The sequence below is a fragment of the Ambystoma mexicanum genome, chromosome 1q (genome assembly GCF_040938575.1).
Source record: "Ambystoma mexicanum isolate Mex_15411 chromosome 1q, UKY_AmexF1_1, whole genome shotgun sequence".
Classification (NCBI taxonomy): Eukaryota; Metazoa; Chordata; class Amphibia; order Caudata; family Ambystomatidae; genus Ambystoma; species Ambystoma mexicanum.
The window spans coordinates 1,013,575,262-1,013,597,948 of record NC_090922.1 but is presented as its reverse complement, the minus strand read 5'-3'; the positions used below and the strand labels follow the sequence as shown (position 1 = coordinate 1,013,597,948).

Here is a 22,687-nt window from a genome sequence, read left to right as displayed (position 1 = left end):
CAAGGAGAGAGGACAGGGACCATGTGAAGGGTCTATGGGACAGGCAAAGGCATGTATGAGCAGATGTCAGTGAGAGTTGGCTTTGAGTAGGCTCAGATGCACTTGTCAGCAATAGGGTGGGTCGCATTGGAGGGCAGGGTGCCCTCATTTGACTGTTAGCAAGCAGGTGTCGTGAGTAGGGCACGATGGTCTGAACTGTAGAAGTCAGGGAAGATAGACCATGAAGAGCAGCATGGAGTGTGAGGGAATGGGGCTCGAAACCAGACGGTACCAAAGCACACAGGTAGGAGGTGGATGTCAAGGCAACATCCACAGTATGACAGCATGTTGGTTGGCATTTATATACAGAGGACGCATTAGCATGTGGTATCATTGCATGTCAGGCATGTGAAGATGAAACTTGATTGGCTGGGGGAAAGTATAGGAATGGTATGTAAGACATCAGATGAATAGACAGGGGAGTATGAGCAACAATGTAGTGACAAAATGACAATTCAAGGGCAACTTCCATGGTGTAGGGCCATATGTGCACTGTTGCCAGTTGGGATAGTGCTGTGGGCAGATGGTGTTGCACTGAACATACTGGATGAGGCACATGGGTGCCACTATCTACTCTGCCACACACCCCCTTGACAGGCACCCAACATGGATGCTTCACACACACACCATGCACATGGATAATACACACATGCATGTGCACTCACCGGATGATGCCTCGTAATCAGGGAGATCTCCCACACCTTGGAGTTGTCCCTCGGTGACGTAGGATCCAGCTACGGACTCGTGTGGTGTGAGTTCTATTTCCTGTGCTGGGGACCCACCTCCAGTCACCAAGGTTGCGGCATGACTTGAGGCCAGCTTATCCTTTGCCCTGCGCTTAAGGTCATTCCAGCGCTTCTGGCAATCACTAGCTGTGCGCCTCACTACTCCAAGGGCACTTATTCTGTCAGCAATGGTCTGCCAGTGTGCCTGGCGTCTGGCATGTGTGGTCTTGGACCCTGCAACGATGACCATTTCCCTATCATGATCTGACACATACTGAACAAGTGCATTCAGTTCGGCGTCTGTGAAGCTTGGCTTCCTTGATGGGCCGGACTGTGCAGCCGTGCCTGGGGAATCAGCCTGTGCCGGACGTGCACTCTTCCTCTTGCGCTTGGAAGGGGGTGGGGATCCAGAGTGTCCTACGCCGCTGTGGACACTAGGGGCAGGAGCCGTGGTGGACTCAGTACTGGGTGTGTGGGATTGCACACTCAGCATGGGAGTAGGTGCAGGCATTGGGGGTAGTGGGATGGGGTCAGGCCTGATCTGAGGTGCATGAACTAGGACCGACACAGTCTTGGCAGGGTGTATGAGAGGTGGGGTGGATGGAGCCACACCCTGGATACGGGGGCCAGCAGATGACCTATCTGGCATAGATGCGCGTGCCCTGATGACACCAATGTGCACCGGTGCACGTGCAGTGGACCTGCTGACCTGGATGTCAGCGATGGGATCACCCTCGGACAGGTCTGCTGCCACAATGGGCTGGTCCAACAAGGGCTGATCAGGGTTGGTATCAGCCACATGACCCTCAACTGGGGGGGGGGGGCATGGGTGTCCCTGACTGGTCCTCCAGACTGGGGGGGACAGGGGCACCCTGCAAGTCACAACCACGTCCCCTAGTGGATCCTCCACAGCCACCACGTGTGGCTCGGCCACCTTTGCCACCCTTACGGCTTGCACGCCTCCCAACCATGGCACTGATGTTATTGTGCGTATGGGAGTCGGTGTGCACAATTGTCCTGGGCAATTGGGTGTCAAAGGGGTTGGGTACCAGATGGTATTCGTACCCTAGTGCAGTGGCAAGGCTATATGACACCCCTGGGGAAAGATGACGGGTCACGCAACGCACAGGCACCCCAGAAAAGTTAAGGAACGTGCACAATACCCCTCCTAGACCACGTGTGCTGATGGAAAACCCTGCACTACGCTGTGGCATCCAGTAACACAATGAACGTATGCGTGTCACACGCAGCCTAGAATGACCTCTGAAGGGGTAGGCTACACACGGGGCAAGCACAGAAGTTAGATACGTGCGTGACTCTCCGTCTGCCAGGTAAAAGAGCGTGAAAAATGAGCGCGTTTGGTTGGCAACACCCCCGCCAAAAGAAGATGTGTACGCTGTCTGAGGAGACAGGACAACAGTAGAAGGGGACACTGTTTGAGGGAACAGGCCCAGGTAAACCAGTACAAGAGGAAAAAGAGAAAAAGCTGTCAGAGGTAACAGGGAGTACGAACTGGAAACGCCGTGAAGTAAATCGCGTGTGAAACGACAAGAAGTACAGAATTCACCCACTCGCTCTCCACGAAAAGCACGTACAAGGAAATGGTGTTCAACACTACCTTATATACAGGCCCACACGTACAGCGTCACTTACGGCGTGTACGTGCTTGGCCCATGTTCACCAATCACACGCTTTGTCACTCCTGCGTGTAGATCCATTTTCACCAATCACACGCTTTGTCACTCCTGCGTGTAGATCCATTTTCACCAATCACACGCTTTGACACTGCACGTGCAGGTAACTATAGACGCACATATGCTGGTGACGGGTTTTCGCGCGATTCGCTGAGTGTGGGGTTTTCACGTGCAAAATCACTCCCTATCAGGCTGTCCACGCGTCCAAACACGAAAGACCACGCTCCTGGCCAGGAGGCCGAATTACAGTCCCCCAGAGCCCTGAGCACGCTCCCACCTGCCATCTGCTGCTGCCTGACTGCCTGCTGGCCACGTGCCCCACAGTGCTGGTGGGTGGGGGTGGTGGGAGACATGGGTGGGGGCCTGGTGGAGGGTGCCCCTGGTGGATGGGGGGTGGGGGTGGTGGGAGACATGGGTGGGGGCCTGATGGCAGGTGCCCCTGCACTGCTGGGGGGTGGGGGTGGTGGGAGACATGGGTGGGGGCCTGGTGGAGGGTGCCCCTGGTGGATGGGGGTGCAGGGGGACATGATCAGGTGTGCAGGGTAGTCCCCTGTTTTGTGGGCTGCCTGCAGGGGCCGTGTGGAGGGTGTACAGGGTACACCTGTGAGGGCCCACCCAGCCTATTCGCGTGTGATAATTCCCACGCACCCCTGTGATACACGTACCCTGGCCAATCGCGTGTTCTACTTCACGCGTACCCCTGTAATACACGTTCCCTGGCCAATCGCGTGTTGAACTTCCCGCTACCCCTGTAATACACGCACCCTGGCTGTTCGCGTGTGATAATTCCCGCGTACCCCTGTGATACACGTTCCCTGGCCTATCGCGTGTTCTACTTCACGCGTACCCCTGTAATACACGTTCCCTGGCCAATCGCGTGTTGAACTTCCCGCTACCCCTGTTATACACGCACCCTGGCTGTTCGCGTGTGATAATTCCCGCGTACCCCTGTAATACACGTTCCCTGGCCTATCGCGTGTTCTACTTCACGCGTACCCCTGTAATACACGTACCCTGGCCAATCGCGTGTTGAACTTCCCGCTACCCCTGTAATACACGCACCCTGGCTGTTCGCGTGTGATGATTCCCGCGTACCCCTGTAATACACGTTCCCTGGCCTATCGCGTGTTCTACTTCACGCGTACCCCTGTAATACACGTTCCCTGGCTAATCGCGTGTTGAACTTCCCGCGTACCCCTGTAATACACGTACCCTGGCTAATCGCATGTTAAACTTCCCGCATACCCCTGTAATACACGTACCCTGGCTAATCGCGTGTATAACTTCACGCGTACCCCTGATATGCACGTTACCCGCTTTGCGTTCCTTGTTTGGCAGCCCTGTAGACTGGTCCAGGGTTAGCGCAGCCCTTTGCGATGGTTTAGCGATTTTGATGGCTTTTCCTTGCGCGAGGGCGTTCTTGGGGGCGTTACTGGCGCTGCTGCAGGGTCGCTGCGATACTCTGCGCCACGGCTGGTTTGGGAGCCTAAAATCCATGAATACGCTGTGCGCCGGATTCGGTTTTGGCGCACGCGGCTGGCGCAGACTATCGCACGCGCACGCTGTGCGCCAGCCGCGTGCGCTACTTGTGCGCTGAATTCTATGAATTACCCTGTAATTGTTCTCCATTTCCGATCATATCCTATTTATCCCATTTATGAAGTGCCCTACACACATGCGCACAAGTGTCTCCTACCACTTCTGTTTTTTGTAATTGTTCAAAGGGGGCGGGGGGCACATTGCATCTCAAGTGTGCACTTGTGAACAGGGTACAGCTTTTGTTATATAAGCCCAGGCACATCCACTTCGCTTGTGTGAAGTAACAGTTTAGTTAATGTGACCTGATATGTATTGTGATTTGTGCCCTTAATGTTTTTGTAAGCATGCTATCTATGCATAATTGAAGTGACTTGAAACCACCAGCTGTAATCAACGATCACGTGGTGATTTTTTAGAATGCAATTTCCTGTAATAATAAAATCAATATTTCTTTCCTGTAGTCAAACATATTTTCACAGGTGTAATGTAGCTCTATTGACATTATTGTAATGAAGAAACAGAGAGATGACCCACGCAGTTAACAATATAGCCTTTTTTCCTATTTTCATGTCGCACTTTGTAGGTAATTGCCTTCTGCAACGCGAGTACCCATAATGCCGAAGCTCCGACGCTGCAAAACAGAATGTGCAACTCACAAAGCACGTGGGAGGTCATCATGAGGTCTCCAGATTTCAACAATAGTCGTCCCACGCTTGGCAGGGACTCTCCACCTGCTCCTGCATTCTCACTGCTGCAGACTAGAAACAGGGTGGTCTGCCTCGTTCTAGACGTTTCGGGAAGCATGGACAGGGTAAAGATTGAATCAAAACTACATTTGAAATGACCAGTACTAATGTGACTACCTACAAGGTGACAAGAAGCATGCTCTTGAGTGTGAACACAGTCTATTCTCTTCTTGCCTGTAAGGTTCTGACCATGTATGAAGACATGTTCAAAGACCTGTTTTTGTCTTAAAAACATACTGTATTTCCTCGTATAATTAGTATACTGTATTGGAGGCAGTAATTAAAAGTCCGTAAAAAAGCTGCCGTTAATTTTCTCATAATACTCATAATAACTTTGCAACATCTTTACAACATCTGTATAAAAGACCTTACATATAACTTTCTTATGACAGGCTATCTCGATAGTAAGAAATGTACTTTTTATTACAGGTTGGTTGTGACATTTCAGTGCCTCTTGCCAGAGCAGCGTAAGTGTGAAAGGCAGCTCTCTGAGACAAATACGCATTTACAACATCCGCAGCAATCACCCATTGCCGCAATGCTATACCCTGTGTAACTGCCTCACTCATTTTTCCCCCATTGCCGATATGCCTACAAGTAAATTAACTGCACCTTCATACTCTGTACATGTGTAATTACAGTCCTCCTTGACCCCACCTAGTGTCCAAACCATCATTACGTCATGGTCTGTCACGAGATGGTGAGATACTGCCCATGTAAAGCTTTTCATCATATTCTGCTTGTCGTACTATTTCTTGTCCTCCAGGGTATGCACTCAGTGTCCAACCCCAAAATGATGTACGGTACATTGTGATGTACAGTGCTGTGCTTAAGCTTATATACATTGGTTGGGGCTTCATAACCATGGTTGGAGCCTGGAGGATCAGTCATTCCACTTCAGAAAAAAGGAAGCAGTCCTGTGATCTGGCTTCAAACCTGTCAATGCATTTGTTTAGGGGAACTGTTATGACCTAAAGTGGCCTTCAATGGTCCATATAATAATATAAAACAGTATCCAAAGTATCACTCTGAAGACAAATGGATCTGTCTTGTGAGCAGTGTACGAACATTTATTCAGGTGCATGGCTATTTTATAAGTGCTATGACTCCTAAATAACCTATAAGTAAAACTCACAGACGGTCATTTAACAAAAAAAGCTAATTGCATGCAGGGTAATGCCAACATTACCACTTACATACTGTTTGTGATGAGATGCCATCTTGTGCGGTGTGATTTTTATTAAATACCAAAATGAGTAGGTAATTTGGTTAATGAAAGAGGGCCTGCTAAACAAACCCCCTTTCATGAAATGCTCCATGTCAAAAACATAATTTATACATGAAAAGAAGGCACACACTAGGTGGATTATGAAGCAGCTTTATTGCAGCCAACCTGAGCCCAGCAGGACTCCGCCATATCCTCTCCAACCGCTCACTGTGGAACTCCAAACCCCCCACGTAAGTAAACAAACAGTGTACCGCAGGGGTGGAATCCTACCGCAGTAGGATTCCACCCAACTAAATAACATATATTAAAACACTTCTCCCCCACATAACATTACAAAAACACCACAACATTCACACAACACTCATCACTACGCACCCCCTTTTGATCAAAACCCCAGGGAAAGAAAGGAAAAAGCAAAGGAGGAAGACACAATCGGAACAACCTACTGTACAATAGCACCCAATACATGATCATTACATTTGGAAGGTAACTTCCTCTCTCGGATGGGGTGACTGTTGATTCTGACGGGGGCAGTAAGAATTGAGGTGGCAGAAGACTTCATACCCACACCAGCACCACCACAAACAAAGGTACCCTCAACAGGAACAGAATCAGCACCAACATCATGACAGCTTGACGGGACGCCAACATCCGCACAAGGAAAATCAAGATTAGGATTCATAGTTGCCTCAGAATTAGAATCCCTGGAAGAAAAATCGGGAGCAACTCCAGTGGGACCCGCACCTCTACAGACTTTTATTGACTTACTCTCCGCTTGGGACCCTTGGGCCCTTTCTACAACCACCACCCACCTCATGCTCCACCTGGACCCATCATTAAGCTTAACATATCCTCGCCCAGTCTTCATCACCACACAAGGTTGCATATACTTGCTACAACCCTTGGGCACCAGCCTCGGGTTTCTGAACTGGATGCGGTCCCCTAACTTCACCGACAGGGGCTACCTACACGCCAGCTGTTTCTGCATGAATGACTCTTGCTTACAACGCACCCGATTCAAAACTTCTTGCATGTCAACCTGCGAATGAGTACCACCACCAAACGCTGGCACCCTCAGTTTTGTACCAGGTTTCCTTGCCCGCATCATCTCAAACTGGGAATGACCCATAAGTGCTGAAGGAGTATATCTGTATGCCTTCAGAGCCTCAGAAACCACATTCTTCCATGGGAGACCATTGGCCACAGCTAGCTGTGTGGCCTCCTTTACGAACCGATTAATTCACTCCACAAGACCATTTGCCTCTGGATTGTACAGTGAAACCTTGTGGTGGCGGATGCCGAGGCTACTCAAATACTCCTGCATATAATTGGACACAAATTGTACACCGTTATTGGTAACAATACCGGCTGGCACCCCCTCCCTGTCGAAAACCGTACTTAGAAATTCCACGACTTTCTCAGCCGTCACGGTGGACAATGCAGTGGCCTCCACCCACCTGGAGGTGTAATCAACCATGACCGCTATAAACCTGAGACCACCACCCAAGGTATCCATAGGGCCCATTATGTCAACGGCCACTTTTGACCACACTGTCAAGGGTTTTGACCCATGTTGAATTAATAGACTGGGTAGATGTGGGGATGAGCTGTCGCCGCCCATTATTCTATCCCAGAACCAACTAAATCAATAGACTGGATAGATGTGGGGATGAGCTGTCGCCACCCACATTCACGCCAGAATCCAGGAGATCCGCGCAGATTGCGCACACCAAAACGGTCACCTAATCTGCCACCCACCAGTGCAAAGAAAGATGGTTCTGTTCAAAATCCGTTTTATTGATGTCAAAAAGTTGCTAAAATCATGGGCACAAGACCACTCTAAAGATACAACCTTCTTGTGGGGGGTTCCACATCACCACTCTATTGTAAGGATGCCATCAAAACAATGTTAAGCAAGGATCCTATCCTATCAAGCAAAAGTCCACTCTATTGAAATGCCTTAATTCAAGACAGATCCCAAAAATGGGTGCAGTACCAGCTTTGTCCACAAACCGGCACTAGCGGTCTAAACTCTGACAGGAGAACTGCTACTTCAGAAGCTAATCAGCCTCCTGAGACAGCTGGAAACCTTCAAAGGCCCGCTGGTTAATTAAAACTCTTAACCACCTGCTGTTCCCAGAGACAATCTGATTGCATTAACAGGCCAAGAGGCTGGGAAACCTTCTCACCTCAGAGAACCACACAACAGCCCACGAGATCACATGGACATGCTAACCAAATGCAGAGTGGCCCCCTGGCCTGCTGACCTCAGCCAACATAATAGACTCTCTCCCTTGAATGGGGTATGTTGATTTTCAGTGTGGACTGTAAACAGAGCCCTGCCTGGGAGAGGAGAGACATGTGGTACTCCCAAGTTTCTGGGGGAAGGGACCCAGACACTTTTGTGGAATCATATTGCAGCAAATATATGTTTAAGTAAAATGCTTCTAAAATATTGTATTAAGCTTACAAAAATGTGCAATTTGGAGAACCTCAATCTAAGAAATGTACCCACAATTCAAGACTTGATTCAACTTTGTACCATGTTCTGAGGCGAAACCCTGCTATTTATTGATATTACAGACACCGGGTTTATGCTAGAAACCTAGTCAATTACTGGAATGTGTGTAGAAGGAGGGTGTATATTGGTGTAATTTTTGATACAGATTTAACATTGGTAAACCAATTAAAAACGAAATTAAGTTGTCATTTTTTAATGCAAGCCCCCAGGAAGATCAGAGTCGGACAAGCATGGACCATAAGGAATCTGTAAAATGTACATGTAATTTCAACAAATTGTGTATCTGGGAAATATGTATTTGGATCAGAAATAGATTTGTGGGCACATTGACAAGAGGAGTGTCTTTCTGTAAGCCATAAAGATGACACAACCCAGCTCCCCAATCAAGGGAGAGAGGAGGACGTGGCCAATGATAGATTGCGAGGGGCCGGCTCAGTTATGGCCATGCACACACCCACTTGTGGAACACATAAAAAGAGACTGCTGGGACAGGTATTCCCATTTTCTGCGGAGCACGCTGACGGACGAATTCACATCCAGAACTCCAGAGACCTAGACTGACTCCAGCTAGACAGAGACCAGAACTTAGAACTCTGACTCCACAATTTAAAGCAAAGGCCTAAACCACAAGCTGAGTTCTCTTCAGCAGGCCTCAAAACCAACCAAACTATGCAACAGCCGGGCAAGCTGTTTGAATTCTTTGCCAAGAACATTTGCAAGAACCTGTAGCAGTATCCAGAAAGCAGTGCTGTATCCGGAACCAGAGAGAACCACAGACTAGACCATTGTGAGCAGAACCGGTGCCTGACAGACCCAGAGAGCAGAGCTGACCCAGATATCCGGGACTTCAGAACCACCCGCCGGAAGTCCCGTCCAACCTGACCAGACCTTGACGGCTTATTTCAAAAATATAGTGTCAGTACTCACTGTGCCAAAACCAATCTCTTAGTTTCAAATAATCTAATCCAAACTATTTTAACCTATTTAGAACTGCTAAGCTAAGCTAAGATTCTAAGCCCTTATATTGCCTCCGTAATTGCGCTCGACGCACGCGACTAAATTTGCCGCGATTTGACATTTTGCTTAATTTCAGCCATGTGTAAAAATATTTGGCCTTGCTTTCCTTTGCTGAAATTCGTTTGCAACCTGACAATCATTCATAGAGCATTGATAAAGTGATCCTGAACTAATACAAAGTAGCTGTCACCCACCCTGAACCCCCTATAGGGAATTAAAAGCATTTTCAGAATATTTTTCACTTAATTGCAATCACATTCAAAGCATTTTGGGCCTGTGTTTAAAACTCCTACCTGTTTTCCTCTAAGCTTGCTAGGGGGGAACTGAATTATATTTGATTGCATTCCTGAGAACTGTGTGCTTTCCTCCCATCTCTTTACCTTGCATAAGGGGGGGTGAATTGTCAAAGAAAAGTGATTACATTGGCCCTCATTACGACCCTGGCGGAATCCGAAAAACGATGGCGGAAATGCAATACCGCCATCGAATACCGCTCGGTGCGACTATGACCCGTCACCGCAAAGTACGAAGCCATTAGCGACACCGTAGTGAACGCCAACGCTAACTGCACCAAGTACGCGCGCGCGCGCCATGCCAAACCGTAAATACCACCATGGCGCAAGGGTACGCGAATTCCGACCCTAGCGGACATGTACCTAACGCCATCAAGCATGGCGGAAAGCACCAATCCGCCATGGTGAGAAGTACGGCATCGCGAATCAACCGTAAACGGCCCCACTGAGTGCCTGTACACCGCTCCCTGCCCACAAAGTACAACTCCCCGTAGGTGCAATGAAGTCACAATGCAACCAGTGAAATGTACAAGTCACCCATGCATGCCAACGAACAAAAGAAACACAAGAGGGGCCAATGGGAGCTGCAGGGCACAGATGGCACGAATACAGAAGCCATTCCAATGGACATGACCACAGTCCCCCCCCCCGAAACGCACGCAAACACAGGCACCTGTGACCAGCAATATTCCGAAAATCACAACATGCCACCAGTCCACCTGGCTGACCGGCATCTGTTACACAAAACCCATTCCCCCGCCCCTGAGCATGACAACATGCAAACAGTCACATTGGCAGCCCCCATCCCTGACCTCACTGGGCTAAGTAGGCAAACGCGCCCAGCACAGTACCACGCGACTAAACTCCGAAGCTGGAACCCAATGCAGATCTCCTCACAATACATCGCTCCCCAAATAGGAATATGCCACATCACTCGCAAAGAAGAACGCTACACGGCCCATATCAGAATAGAAATTTAATGCACAACTAAATCACCAAGCCCATACAGCCATTAGTCCATGGACTCCAAAACACATATCACCATTGTGGGCTGCATCCGCAAGGAATGACCAGCTACTACTTGTGTGACGCCCTGTTCCATCATGGTACACAGAGCCACATTCACGTACGAAAAGGCAACATGGAAGCGCACAGACCCGCAGGGCCGTCCCAATGGGGAGGCACTAGTCCAGCTGAAAGGCCGAAATGTTGCTCCGAGCCACTAGTACTGCGTAAGGGCATGTGGCCCATTGGCGATCGTCCCATAAGATCGTAATGCTGCTCCACTGATTAACACGAAGCAGCAGGTGTCGGGAGTAAACGCCATCTGCAGGAGTGGCATACAGATGGCAGTGGCAAAATGGGAGGAGATACCTGTCAACCAAAAGAAAAGAAAAAGAACAGAATGGCCATCAGAACTACATTCAAACAACTCACTTCAATGATCACACCAAATCCACAGCCATATGCATGCTAGCCCACTCCAAAGGATCATCACCACCCCAAAACCACTTGCGACTCATAACTATCTATATCGAGGTGTAAACACCATCACAAACGAGTGTCCCTGTGCATGCCTCTGTGAAAACAGAATCCATCTGATGGGATTGTTAACGTGCATGGACACAAGTGTCTGAAGGCGCGTCGAGACAGGGAGGGCTCAACAAGGCCAGATAGACAATGGTCCCACTATGGCAGCCCTGCATCACATAGCGCAGGGGAGGCGGACAGATTCAAAGAAGCCCTGTACATGGCAAACACTGTATCAAATCATCTGTCCATGCATCCATTCATCATTCCCTCATCCTGTTATAAAAACGCCTGAATATTTACTCACAAAACATTCGAACTTTCCATTGAGTCTGTGCGTTATGCAGCCTGCAAAATCCACAGTGCCCCAGCCCGTAATTCCAGTGTTGTGAAGTTACATGTATTTGGGAACGTCCGGCCTCATCGCCCACGTCACTATTGCGCATCCAAAACTATTCATATCAATCATTGCTTCCTCGCCATGGCCCCTGTCTCAAGGACATCGAACAAAAGAACGTTATATTTGCAGTCAGACCTGTGGGCATCTCCCCGGCGCTAGCTGAAAACCGAAAGCGCCGGCCTTCGAATTCCTCATTTGCAACATCACGTCGAAGAGGCATCTGTGGCCGTTTGAAATCACTAATTAATCCATCGAGTGCGGCTGTGTGTGAAAATGGCAACTGCCTTCACCCACGAATGGGACGCCCCGCCCGTCGTTGCAACTCGGTACAGTGATGCATGAGGGCCCACCGTTACTCGAGTACTACGTCCCACTGACCCATCACAAGTCTGTTCGCGACTGCAAAGATTGTATGTGAAACAATGGGACCATAGCCGAATGTACATATCAACAAATGTTACACGGCCATCGGGTACAAATACATGAATGCAAGAGCAAGATGCCATGCGTCACATTGCAGCGTTGTGTGCGGGACGTGCTCGGCCAAAGGGGAGAGCAGCTTGCACAGGTGGAATGAATCACCACAGGTGGAGGCCATACAGCCTGAAAACACATAAATTGCACACCCAGTCTCCTCCCACAACCACACCCACTCCGAAATGCTACCGGCAGGACTCGCGATGTTGGCCCTGGGGGACCTGATAGCACTGCAAGTGCTCCAACTCCAAGAAGAAGACGAACACCAACTACAACCGGCCGCACGGAGGAGACGCAGGAGGAGGAGGAGGGCAAGGCAGGGCCAGCAAGGGCCGCCAGCACAGCCACTACCACCACGCAGGCAGCCCGCAATCCCACGCCTCCGAGCACATCCGTTCAACCTCACTGATGAGCAGATCCACACCCTCTACCGTTTGGACCGGGACACCATAGCCGCCATCATGGACATGACACAGGCTGACCTTGTCAGCATGATAGATAGCCCAACCGCCATCCCACCCCTACTGAAGGTGGTGTCTGTACTACACTTCCTGGCCACAGGCACCTACCAGCACACAGTCGGACAGTTGCATGGCATTTCACAGCCACTGTTCTCACGGACACTATTGCAAGTGCTCGATGCCCTCCTGCAGCACGCAGACGACTACATCTCCCTACCACGCTCGGAGCAGGAAATTACCAACACAAAAGTGGGATTCCATGCACTTGCCGGCATACCGGGTTGCATTGGTGCCATCGACTGCACCCATGTGGAATTGGTCGTTCCACATGCCATGGAGGCCCAGTACCGCAACCGAAAACAATTTCATTCCCTGAATGTACAAATGGTGTGTGACTCCAACAGGATCATTACACATTGTTGTGCCAGATTCCCTGGATCAACCCATGATTCCATGGTCTTGAGGAACTCTACTATACCACGCTACATGGAGCGACATGCAGGGAACAGATCCTGGCTACTCGGTGAGTCTCATTTCATGCATGATGATGTGGGGTATGTGATGCGGCAATGAACTGCCAGGAGGGGGGGGGGAGTGCGTACGTAGCAATGGCATTCCACATCATACGTTTCTCGTCCACATACAGGTGATGCTGGGTATCCACTGAAGAGATGGCTCCTCACACCAGTCCGGAACCCACGGGACCAGCATGAGGAGGACTACAACCATGCCCACTCACGTACCCGTGTAGTCATTGAACAGGCATTCGGCCTACTGAAGACTCGTTTCCGCTGCCTCAGCAGGTCTGGCGGGGCACTCCTGTACCGCCATGAGAAGGTTGCAAAGATGGTCATGGCATGTGTCATGCTCCACAACATGTGCGTACGTAGAAATGTGCCCATGCCCCCTGACGCTGAACTGCAAGCACCTGATGATGGTCATGATGAGGGTGGGGATGTGGCAGCACCTCAAGGAGTCTGCGAGGCACCGGAGGGCCGTGACATTCGTCAGCATCTCATTGATGCATGCTTCTAGCACTCACGCCTGGTGGCTGATACATGGACACGGGACTCGTGGCACTGTGTGTGTCTGGTACATGCACAATATGGACTGTACGCCTATGATGGCCTAGTACACAAAGATCATTGTCCACACATCTCATTGGTTGATCGTGCACTGTTTATGGCATATGTGATATCATGTAGAACACCCTATCGACCCGCCACCCAAGTGAGCCCAACACACCCCCTCCACCCTCCTACCTCCCCCCCGAACACCAGTGTCCAAAGAAGCTCATTGTCAGTGGGCTGTCGCTATTGCAAGCCCCCTCTGCGGGTATCAGGGGCACCCCTGCCTGTGGAGCGCAGGTTCCTCCCAGATCTACGTTGGGGGCTGCCCTGGACGGAACTTGCAACGGATGACGTCTCTGCCTGCTCACGTCCATGCATGTCCCTAAGGGTTTGTGAGAGCTCAGTGAGCACACGGCGCACTGCGGCAAGTTCGGCACATACGTCTTTGGACGTCGCATACAGTTCCCCCCTGAGGCTCTCGGTGCTTCTCTCCATTTGGACTCTCAGGCTCTCGGTGCTACTCTCCATTTGGACTCTCAGGCTCTCGGTGCTACTCTCCATTTGGACTCTCAGGCTCTCGGTGCTACTCTCCATTTGTGCCCTGAGTGTCTCAGTTGATGTTTCTATGTCTGCCTTAGTGCCCCCACATTCATCGGCATGGTCCTTGAGGAGCGTGGCCAGTTGCTGCTGTTGCACGATTAACTGGTCGAGGGACTGTTGCCTCTGCTGGGCCATGGCCATTTGCGGGGGTGTCACAGAGGGGCTGTTGACCTCATGTTGCCTTGCCACAGGGCTTGGGGGGGATGGCCAGTCGTCGTCTTGTGGGTGCCCCTGCGTGGTATCCTCATGTTGTACGGGATGGGACAGACAGGGGGAATGGGACAGGTCATGGATGGATCTGACTTCGACATCCCCGTCTTCTGTGTCGGAGCATGCTGCCATCAATGGGGTGTCACCTATGGTGCTGCTGCACCAGAGGCAGTGCCTTCTGTGGCATCCGTTGGGGGGACCTGTGGTGGTGGTGTTGTGGGCATGCTGGCTGCTGGGGTGCCTGTTGATGTTCCCCCCTCTGTGCTGCCACCTGATTTGTGCTGCTGCCGTGTCTTGATGCGTGCAGCTGAGGTGGAGGGTCTTTGGCCGTTGGTCTTGGCCCTCTTTGCAGGTGTGCTGGTAGGGGTGTCCTGATGCTCGTCGTTTGGATCGGAGCCTGTGGTGGAGTAAAGGAGGGCGAGGGTTATTAATGGGTCTGTGGGTATTGGAATGGCATTGTATCACATGCATTGGGGTGGTACATGAGGGTGATTTGGGTCGGTGCCTTGGAGGTGCTTTTATTTGTGTGTGGGGTGAGGGTGCAGTTGTTTGGCAGCCTGCAGTTAGGGTGTGCCTGCTGGACGTGTGGTGGGTGTTTTAGGGGTTTTTAATTATTTATGTATTTATTGTGGTTTTAAGGTGCACTATCAGGGCGATGTGTGTGGACGTTCTCCTGGACATGTGTTTCTGTTGCACTATGTGGACACATGGTACTTCACATGATTGGACATTGTGGATTTAGCATTGTTTTATCTGGGCCACCTACCTGATTCTTCTGATGTCTGCACTCCTTTCTCCATCCCTCCGACTCCCTCTATGCTCTCCATTCCGATGGTGGAGGCACAGATTTCTTCCCAGGGGGTCAACTTGATGGGTGATTCAGGACCTCCCCCGGTGGCTGTGGCAATGTTGCGGTTGGCAGAGAGTATGCTGCGGACGCGTATCCGCAGGTCGTCCCACCGCTTTCTGCATTGCTGTGGGTTGCGGGGTGCGGTCCCCACCGCGCTTACCCGCTGTGCCACCAGAGCCCATATGGCCTTCTTGTTGGCAAGTGCCGTCCTGGTCATTTGCGTGGAGAAGACGGCGGCGGCATTCTCCTGGAGGGTCTCTGTTAGCACGGTGAGTTCCTCACGGGAGAAGTGGACCTGCCGCTTGCGGTCGCACGCTTTCTTCGCTACTTTTCCCATTTTTCTTGGTTTCGCTAGGGTGGATGACGGGTTGGGGTGTGTCTCAGGGTAGTGATTTTAGTGGTTGTGTGGTTTTAGTGGTTTTATGGGTGCACGGCGGGATGTTTCCCGTTCCGGGCCCATGTTTTAACTTCCGTTTCCGTATATTTCCAGTCACCGTACTTTCCGGTAGGCGCACTCTGCGGTGCCCGCTGTGATGGGTGGCGGTATTGCACCTAGGGCGCCGTACGGCGGCGGTGTGGGCCGTTTTGGGGTCATTTCCGCCATCGCGGACTTTGCACTTCCGCCATGCCGTGGTGCTCGTGCCCGATGGGTCGGAATGGGCCGCAATTTGCTCCTTCGTGCAATGGCGGAAACGCTATTTACGCTGTGGCGGTCCGGTCGGTTGATTTCCGCAAGGGTCGTAATGAGGGCCATTGTCTTTTGTTGCAGTCATATCAAGTTTATTTTCTGTACTGCATTTTCATTCATCATTGCATTGTCCTTGAAGCCATAAAAGCATTCTCAGCTACTTTATCCTCTCTATACCACTTCTAAGCCATCAAAAAGAGTGTACCACTGTAAAATTATCCCTTGTTGATCACTATCATCTTCATAAGTGTGATATCAAATATTAATCTATTATAAAAGTGTGATATATATATATTGTTTAATTTTCAAGTAAACCTTTTAATTTGCAAAACAAACCTACTTCTTGGCTCAGTGGGGTCAGGGGGATTCTAAGAGAGGGGTGTTATATAAGGGTTGTCATCCAGAGTAAATGAACTTGACATAAAAATATATCAATAAGGGTTTCTCTCAGCATCCCAGACTAGGCATTGACTTAGCTGTAGTTGTGAATTGAATCCGCTTACAAAGTGGGGGCTCGGAGCTGGGATTTTCTGGGTTAGATTTACCACTTGTGCAGCTTAATACAGTGTGCCAACTGACCGGATACACATATCCGGTTAGATCACCATGCTGTTTTACACTGTGAAAGCACCCCTCAAAGGAACGCTCTAAGGAAAATGTTTTATGTTTTGCAAAATAAAATACAAACTTCTGTAAGTCAGGAAGGAACTCAAATTCCAGAATGACGACACTGGTAGACATCAAAATAGCCAGAGAGCACTTCTTACATAAGCTATTTGTGAGAGGTGAATGAACTGAGCAGGGCCAGGATGCGTGGTTGCAGGCAATCACACAACAGGTCACTGCAACTGGGTTAGATATCTGGAGAGATCAGGGTCCCTTACATGTGGCCCTCAGTGAACTATACATGGCTCCTAAAGCTAAAGATGAACACGACAAGATGGTTAGGATAGCGGCATATTTGTATCTATATATGGGAGCCATGCAGGACAAATGTGCTGAAGGCCAAGATCTGGCAAATAGGCAACAGATCGCGTTAGAGAAGGCCCAATCTGACCTGGTCTCTTCGGAGCAGAGGATGCACAGAAGCCAGGAGTCAGAAAATGATAGCAGACAGTATCTCATTAAAATAAAAGAGGACATGTGTATCCTGCAACAGGAAAAGTCTGACCAGGATACCAGATTTCTGGCCTTGCAGAAGGAGTACCAAGATAGTTTTGACTCCCTACTGCAGAGCCAGAAAAAGCTGGAGCAGCAATAAGATTTCAATAGGGCATGTGCTGAGCAGGTAGTCACCCTGCAAAGCCACCTAGATAGGGAAAAGGCAGAGAGCAATAAACTGATCCTGAAAGACATGGATACCCAGGCAGAGTTTGATCAGGAGCGGCAGAAAGCTGGTGTCTTTCAAAGGCAAAGGGACGACCTGGCGGCACAGATGCAGACTCTTAGTCAGGCAAGGGACACCTTAGGCCACGAAGTCTGCCATTCAAAAAGAAAAACTGAAGAAAATCACTTGGCCCTCCAGGGGCTGGGTGACCTCCAAAAAGAGCATCAGAACTTGTTAGAGCACACCAGGAGGGTGGAAGAGGCTCTGGCAAGAAAGGAGCAGGCCAGTAGGGATGGGACTCAGGAGGTAACCCTCCTGCAGCAAAGACTGGCCCAGTACTCCAGGACCAATCAAGAGGCACAGAGAGAGAATGAGGCTCTCTGCCAGCACAATGATAGGCTCCAGCAACAGGTAGCCATGCAGAAGAGACTGATAGAGTCTAGTAAGGCCTTAACTGAAGAACTGAAAGCGCAGGCTCTTGCATTGCAACAGGGAGCAGGGGCTGATAGAGATGATGTTCGCTGGGAAAGGGAAACGCCTGAGCATAACCTCAGGAGCCCTAGTACCAGAGGCCTTCATCTCTCCCAGTCCCTGGACTCGGCCACCCCCATGTCCCCTGGCGCACATGAGCACAGGGCCATAGGGATGGCATATTACTATCCAGCCAAAAGGATGGGGCTCATAGGCCAGTACCACCCAGGAATGGATGGGCGGGCCTCCAGGTATGGGCACCTAAGTACAGTGCAATTTAGTGGGGAACCCCAGGAGAGTAGGCCCACTAAGGGCATCCTGAAAACCTCTGCCCATTTAGGTCAGTGGGGGGTACCCATCAAATCCTGGTAGCAAGGAGGGATCTGAAGACTCCTCTGAGCGTCACAGGACACAGGAGACCAGGTCCCCACATTCTGCCAGCTATTCCCAGGCTCGCAGAATCTGGGAAAACCTGGAAGATCAGACGGGCACCTCTGGGAGCAGTGCTTCTGAATCAGAGGATGAATGGACCAGGGTTACCCGAACCAAAAAGGCCAATAAGGTGAAAAGGGCCTTGCTTAAGGACCCCTTAAAACAGATTAAGGCAATCAGGAGTGTCATCACGCCTTATCATAAGAACGCCAAGTATTCTGTTTGGGAACACTTGGAGCTCTATGAGCAAATGATGGAGACTTTCCATTTGAAGGACAGCAGTAGCTGCATCCAGTACGTCAAATGGACATTCTCCCCTGAATATTCCAGTTTCTTTGCGGGGCTGGAGGACCAAAACCATTCAAGATGGTCCACATATAGGGCGGCCATCTTGAAACTTTTTTCTGTACATAGAAATCCCCAAGAGGCTCGCAAGGCAGCCTACAATTTGCAATGTGGGGAGGATCAGGCCCCACAAGAATTTGTGCAAGAATTGAAGCGTGCCTTTGCGCAGACCACCAGAAGGGTGCGCACGGACAGCAGAGAATTCATCAACACATTTTTCCATGCTCTTCCCAAGTACATAATGACCCAGCTCGTGAGAGATTTTCACGAGAAAAGATCTTTAGACTGGGTCATTGAGCAAGCCACCCGGATCTATGAGGTGCAGAAGCCCATAGAAAATAAAAGTAATGCGCAGAAAAACCCCAAAACCAACAGCACCCCTGCTGCTGCCAAGGTGGCAGAGGTAAAGGTTGCCCCCGTTTTAAATTTGGAGATGGGGGGCCTAAAAACCTGCCTGCGCAGAACAACTCTAACACCAGAAGGCCCTCGGGCCAGTCACAGACAGGGAGTCAAGGAGGTAGTCCCACAAATGGGGTCCCTCGCTCCCCTGATTATGTAAATCCCTGCTACAAGGGAAACCGACCCATCCTGGGTTATGTGTGGACTCCTCCAGCCCAAGGGGGGGGATCCAGCCAAGCACCTAACCCGGGGAACTTCCCTCCTAACTTCCCACAGGAGGGCAGAAATTCACCAAACCCTGGCCCGAACTTTTTCCCCAGGTATCCACAAGGTTTCCAGCCCCAAACTCATCCATCCTTCTTTCCCCAATTCCCTGAGCCCACACAACCTAATCCGGGAGAGGGGAGGCCAAGGGTGGAGGGGTACCCAAATCTTCCCAACCCAGGGTATTACCAGAGAAGGGATAGCTACCCTTCCCGGGATCAGCCCAGGGGAGAAAACCGGACCCCGTATCAGCCTGAGTGGGTTTCCCAGTTAGAGCGCCAGGTTCAGAACATGGCACAGGGTTTGGGCCCATGCTGAGGGCCCAACAGAACCCTCAGATGGGCATGCCGGCACAGAATGCCCCAAACTCTGGACCTAGTGCTCCAGAACAATGACGGGGGCAGCACCCCGATAACCCACCGGTTCCCAGGGAGGAGGCACAAGGGGAAGGGGGTGTAAAGCCTTGGAGGAAGCTTCCTTCCCAACTTGTAAACAGCCCCTTGAAAACCAGGAACCGGAAACAAAATCTCCTGCCCCTGAAAGCCTGCCTCCCAAGGAGCAGAGGGGGGGTAGGAGAAACAAAGGACCCAAACAGACCCACTTTGTGGAGGATGTACAGGTCTTCCAATTTGAGGGAGAGGGATCCTCAGAGGATCCTAGGAAAAGGATCTTCTCCTTCAGAGATGGGGGAACTCCTCCCAAGGAAAAATGGGTCCCAAGAGATTCCAATCCAGACTGGGTGGATGTGGGGATTGAGCTGTCGCCGCCCATCATCCTATCCCAGAACCAACAAAACCAAACTTCCCTGGTTCAAACCCATCCTGGTGACTGCCTCCAAAAAGGCAGGGGCGTCTCAGAACCGGAACCAGGGGAACCTAAAACCGAATTTACAGACTGGGTAGATGCGGGGATTGAGCTGTCGCCGCCCATCGTTCTATCCCAGAACCAACAATACCAAAATCCCATGGGTCAAACCAATCCTGATGACTGCCTCCAAAAAGGGGGGGGGGGGGCGGACCAGAACCCGGAACCATTTCCAGTTTCCAATTTTTTCTTTCAGATTCCCCAGGCTCTCCACAGAATTCTGCCCAAATCTCTTCGCTAGCAATGTCCAAAACCAGAAAATTAGCCCACCAGTTGTCCAAAAATGTGCATTATCTGTGCCCCCTTGAGGAGAAGGAGGGAAGATATTATGCCCCGGTACAAGTACAGGGACAGGGTACAATTTTGGCACTGGTGGACACTGGATCCCAAGCTACCTTTCTGTCCAAAAGGGCCTTTGATGAACTAAATGCAGGAAGGGGGGAGAATTACCGCATTCCTCTCACCTCTCTTCCTGGACAACTGCAGAACTTTGACGGGAAGGAAATTCCCATCGAGGGGACTGCAGATTTGGACATCAAAATTGGGCGACACAAGGTGAAACACCCGGTCATAGTAGTGACTCCAGAGGGCACCCCTTGTTTACTAGGGAATGACCTCCTGAGAAGGTTGTCACCCCTAATAGATTGCGTGAACAAGGTCCTCCCGACCCAGACTAGCCGACCAATAACATTAAAACAGAGTGCCAACCATGTTAGTTTAAATGGCACCTGCAACATGGTTGAACAAAAATCTGACCAAGTAGAATTTCACTTCCAGAACAACCAAATTCCAGACGTGACAGTAATAACAGTAGGACAACAGACTGGTGATGGGGGGTCCTCTCTATTTCTGAAAATCAACCTTCCTTCCAGTTTAAGGTGGTATTCCACACTGGAAGGAAACACTCTGAAATTCTTTACCAATCCACAATCAGACACTCCCACTCCTATAGTCCAGAAAGATGTGAAATCAGCTCAGAGCCTGGCTGATATTCAGCAAATTGGAGAGCAGTTGTTCATCCCTGTTCAGTTAAATGATGGGAAGGACCCTGTTCTCGCCCGAGTGTGTGTGAACAACGGTAAGAGCTTCATCAGCGAAACCATGTTCCGCCAACTCCCAAAAGATCCAGCTATTCCCACATTCAAACTGATAGACAAATGGGAAATGGACCTGGAAGCACCCAATTCCAAACATCTCCTGCCAAGCAGGTGTATGCTCAAAATCTCCATTGGCAACAAGAGCATAGTCCATAATTGTTGGGTCGTGCGAGACGTCACTGCCGCCTTTTACTTAGGCAGTGACATTCTCAATCGCTTTGCCATTAGTTTGGACCTAATAAACTTCAAAGCTTGGTCCCGATTAGCGGATAATCCCATGGGCTTTGATGATCAAGAAAAAGCATTTAGGTCAGCTCAATTGCTACCTTATGCAGTTGAAATTCAGATTAAAGAGGAAGTCACCATCCCAGAAAGGACCCGACAATCCTCCCTGGATGTGAAAGTTAAAAGAGGACAAAAATTGAAAAACCCTGATGCTTATATTCCTCTAAATGCTTTCCTTCAGCAGCAAGGGTTAGGGGTAAACCCAACACCATTAGTCAACATAGAACATGACACCATTCCAATAGAGGTGGATAACAGCGACTTACAGAGTATTACTCTAGCCGCAGGCACCATCATTGGAATGGCGGTTGATGACCGACATTTCTCCATTTATTTAGGAAATGAAATGTTAGGACAAATCCCCAAGGACTGTTTTGACAGTGACAGTGATGACAATACAACTTCAGACAGGATTTTCACCCTGCATGGGGGGAACTTCCTGGTGTACACTTCTTGCCCTTATGGTAAGGAAGATGTGACTTGTGACTTCAGGAGGGATGAGGTGATTTTCCAGGTCCATGAGGGCTGCCTTTCCCACCTGAAGCCTCCAGTCCAAATCAGCACTCTGACCAGGGACTTCTCCACCCAGCTGGAGGAGGCCGCTGAAATAGCCAAACCAGAAGTCTTTCCAGGCTTCAGGCAGTTGGTGGAAGAGAGAGTCAACCTGGCTGATGCCTGTGACTCTGGAACAGAAGCAAAAGTTGAAACAAGTTTTCTTGGATTTCCAAGATCTCTTTGCGGTAAACTCATATGACTGTGGTCGCACCGACATCCACACCACAAATATTCCCACGTATCCTGCAATGACTCCAGTGTTTGTGAAGCAATATCGTTTGCCTCTCGCATCCATGGAGTCCCTTACTGAAATAATTAAGAACCTTGAGTCCAGGGGAATAATCCGTCCAGTACACAGCACCTTCAATAATCCGGTGCTGGGAATATTGAAGCCAAACGGCCAGTGGACTCTCTGCGCCGACCTTAGGGAGCTCAACAAACGGGTCCATACTTCCCGATGGCCTCTGCCCTACATTGACCAAGGACTGGCCCAGATCCGGGGGTCACAGGTATTCACTGCAATAGACCTGACCAATGGATACTGGACCGTGCCTGTCAGT

At 50.1% G+C, this 22,687-nt stretch overlaps 1 protein-coding gene across 1 annotated transcript in view; it reads left to right on the top strand.

The window, feature by feature from the left end:
• Window positions 1-22,687, top strand: part of LOC138559855 (calcium-activated chloride channel regulator 1-like) — a 603,377-nt gene that overhangs the window by 270,292 nt on the left and 310,398 nt on the right. The window contains exon 6 of the mRNA XM_069642742.1: window positions 4,581-4,808. Within this exon, the coding sequence (XP_069498843.1) occupies window positions 4,581-4,808 (228 nt within the window). The remainder of the gene's footprint in view (window positions 1-4,580; window positions 4,809-22,687) is intronic.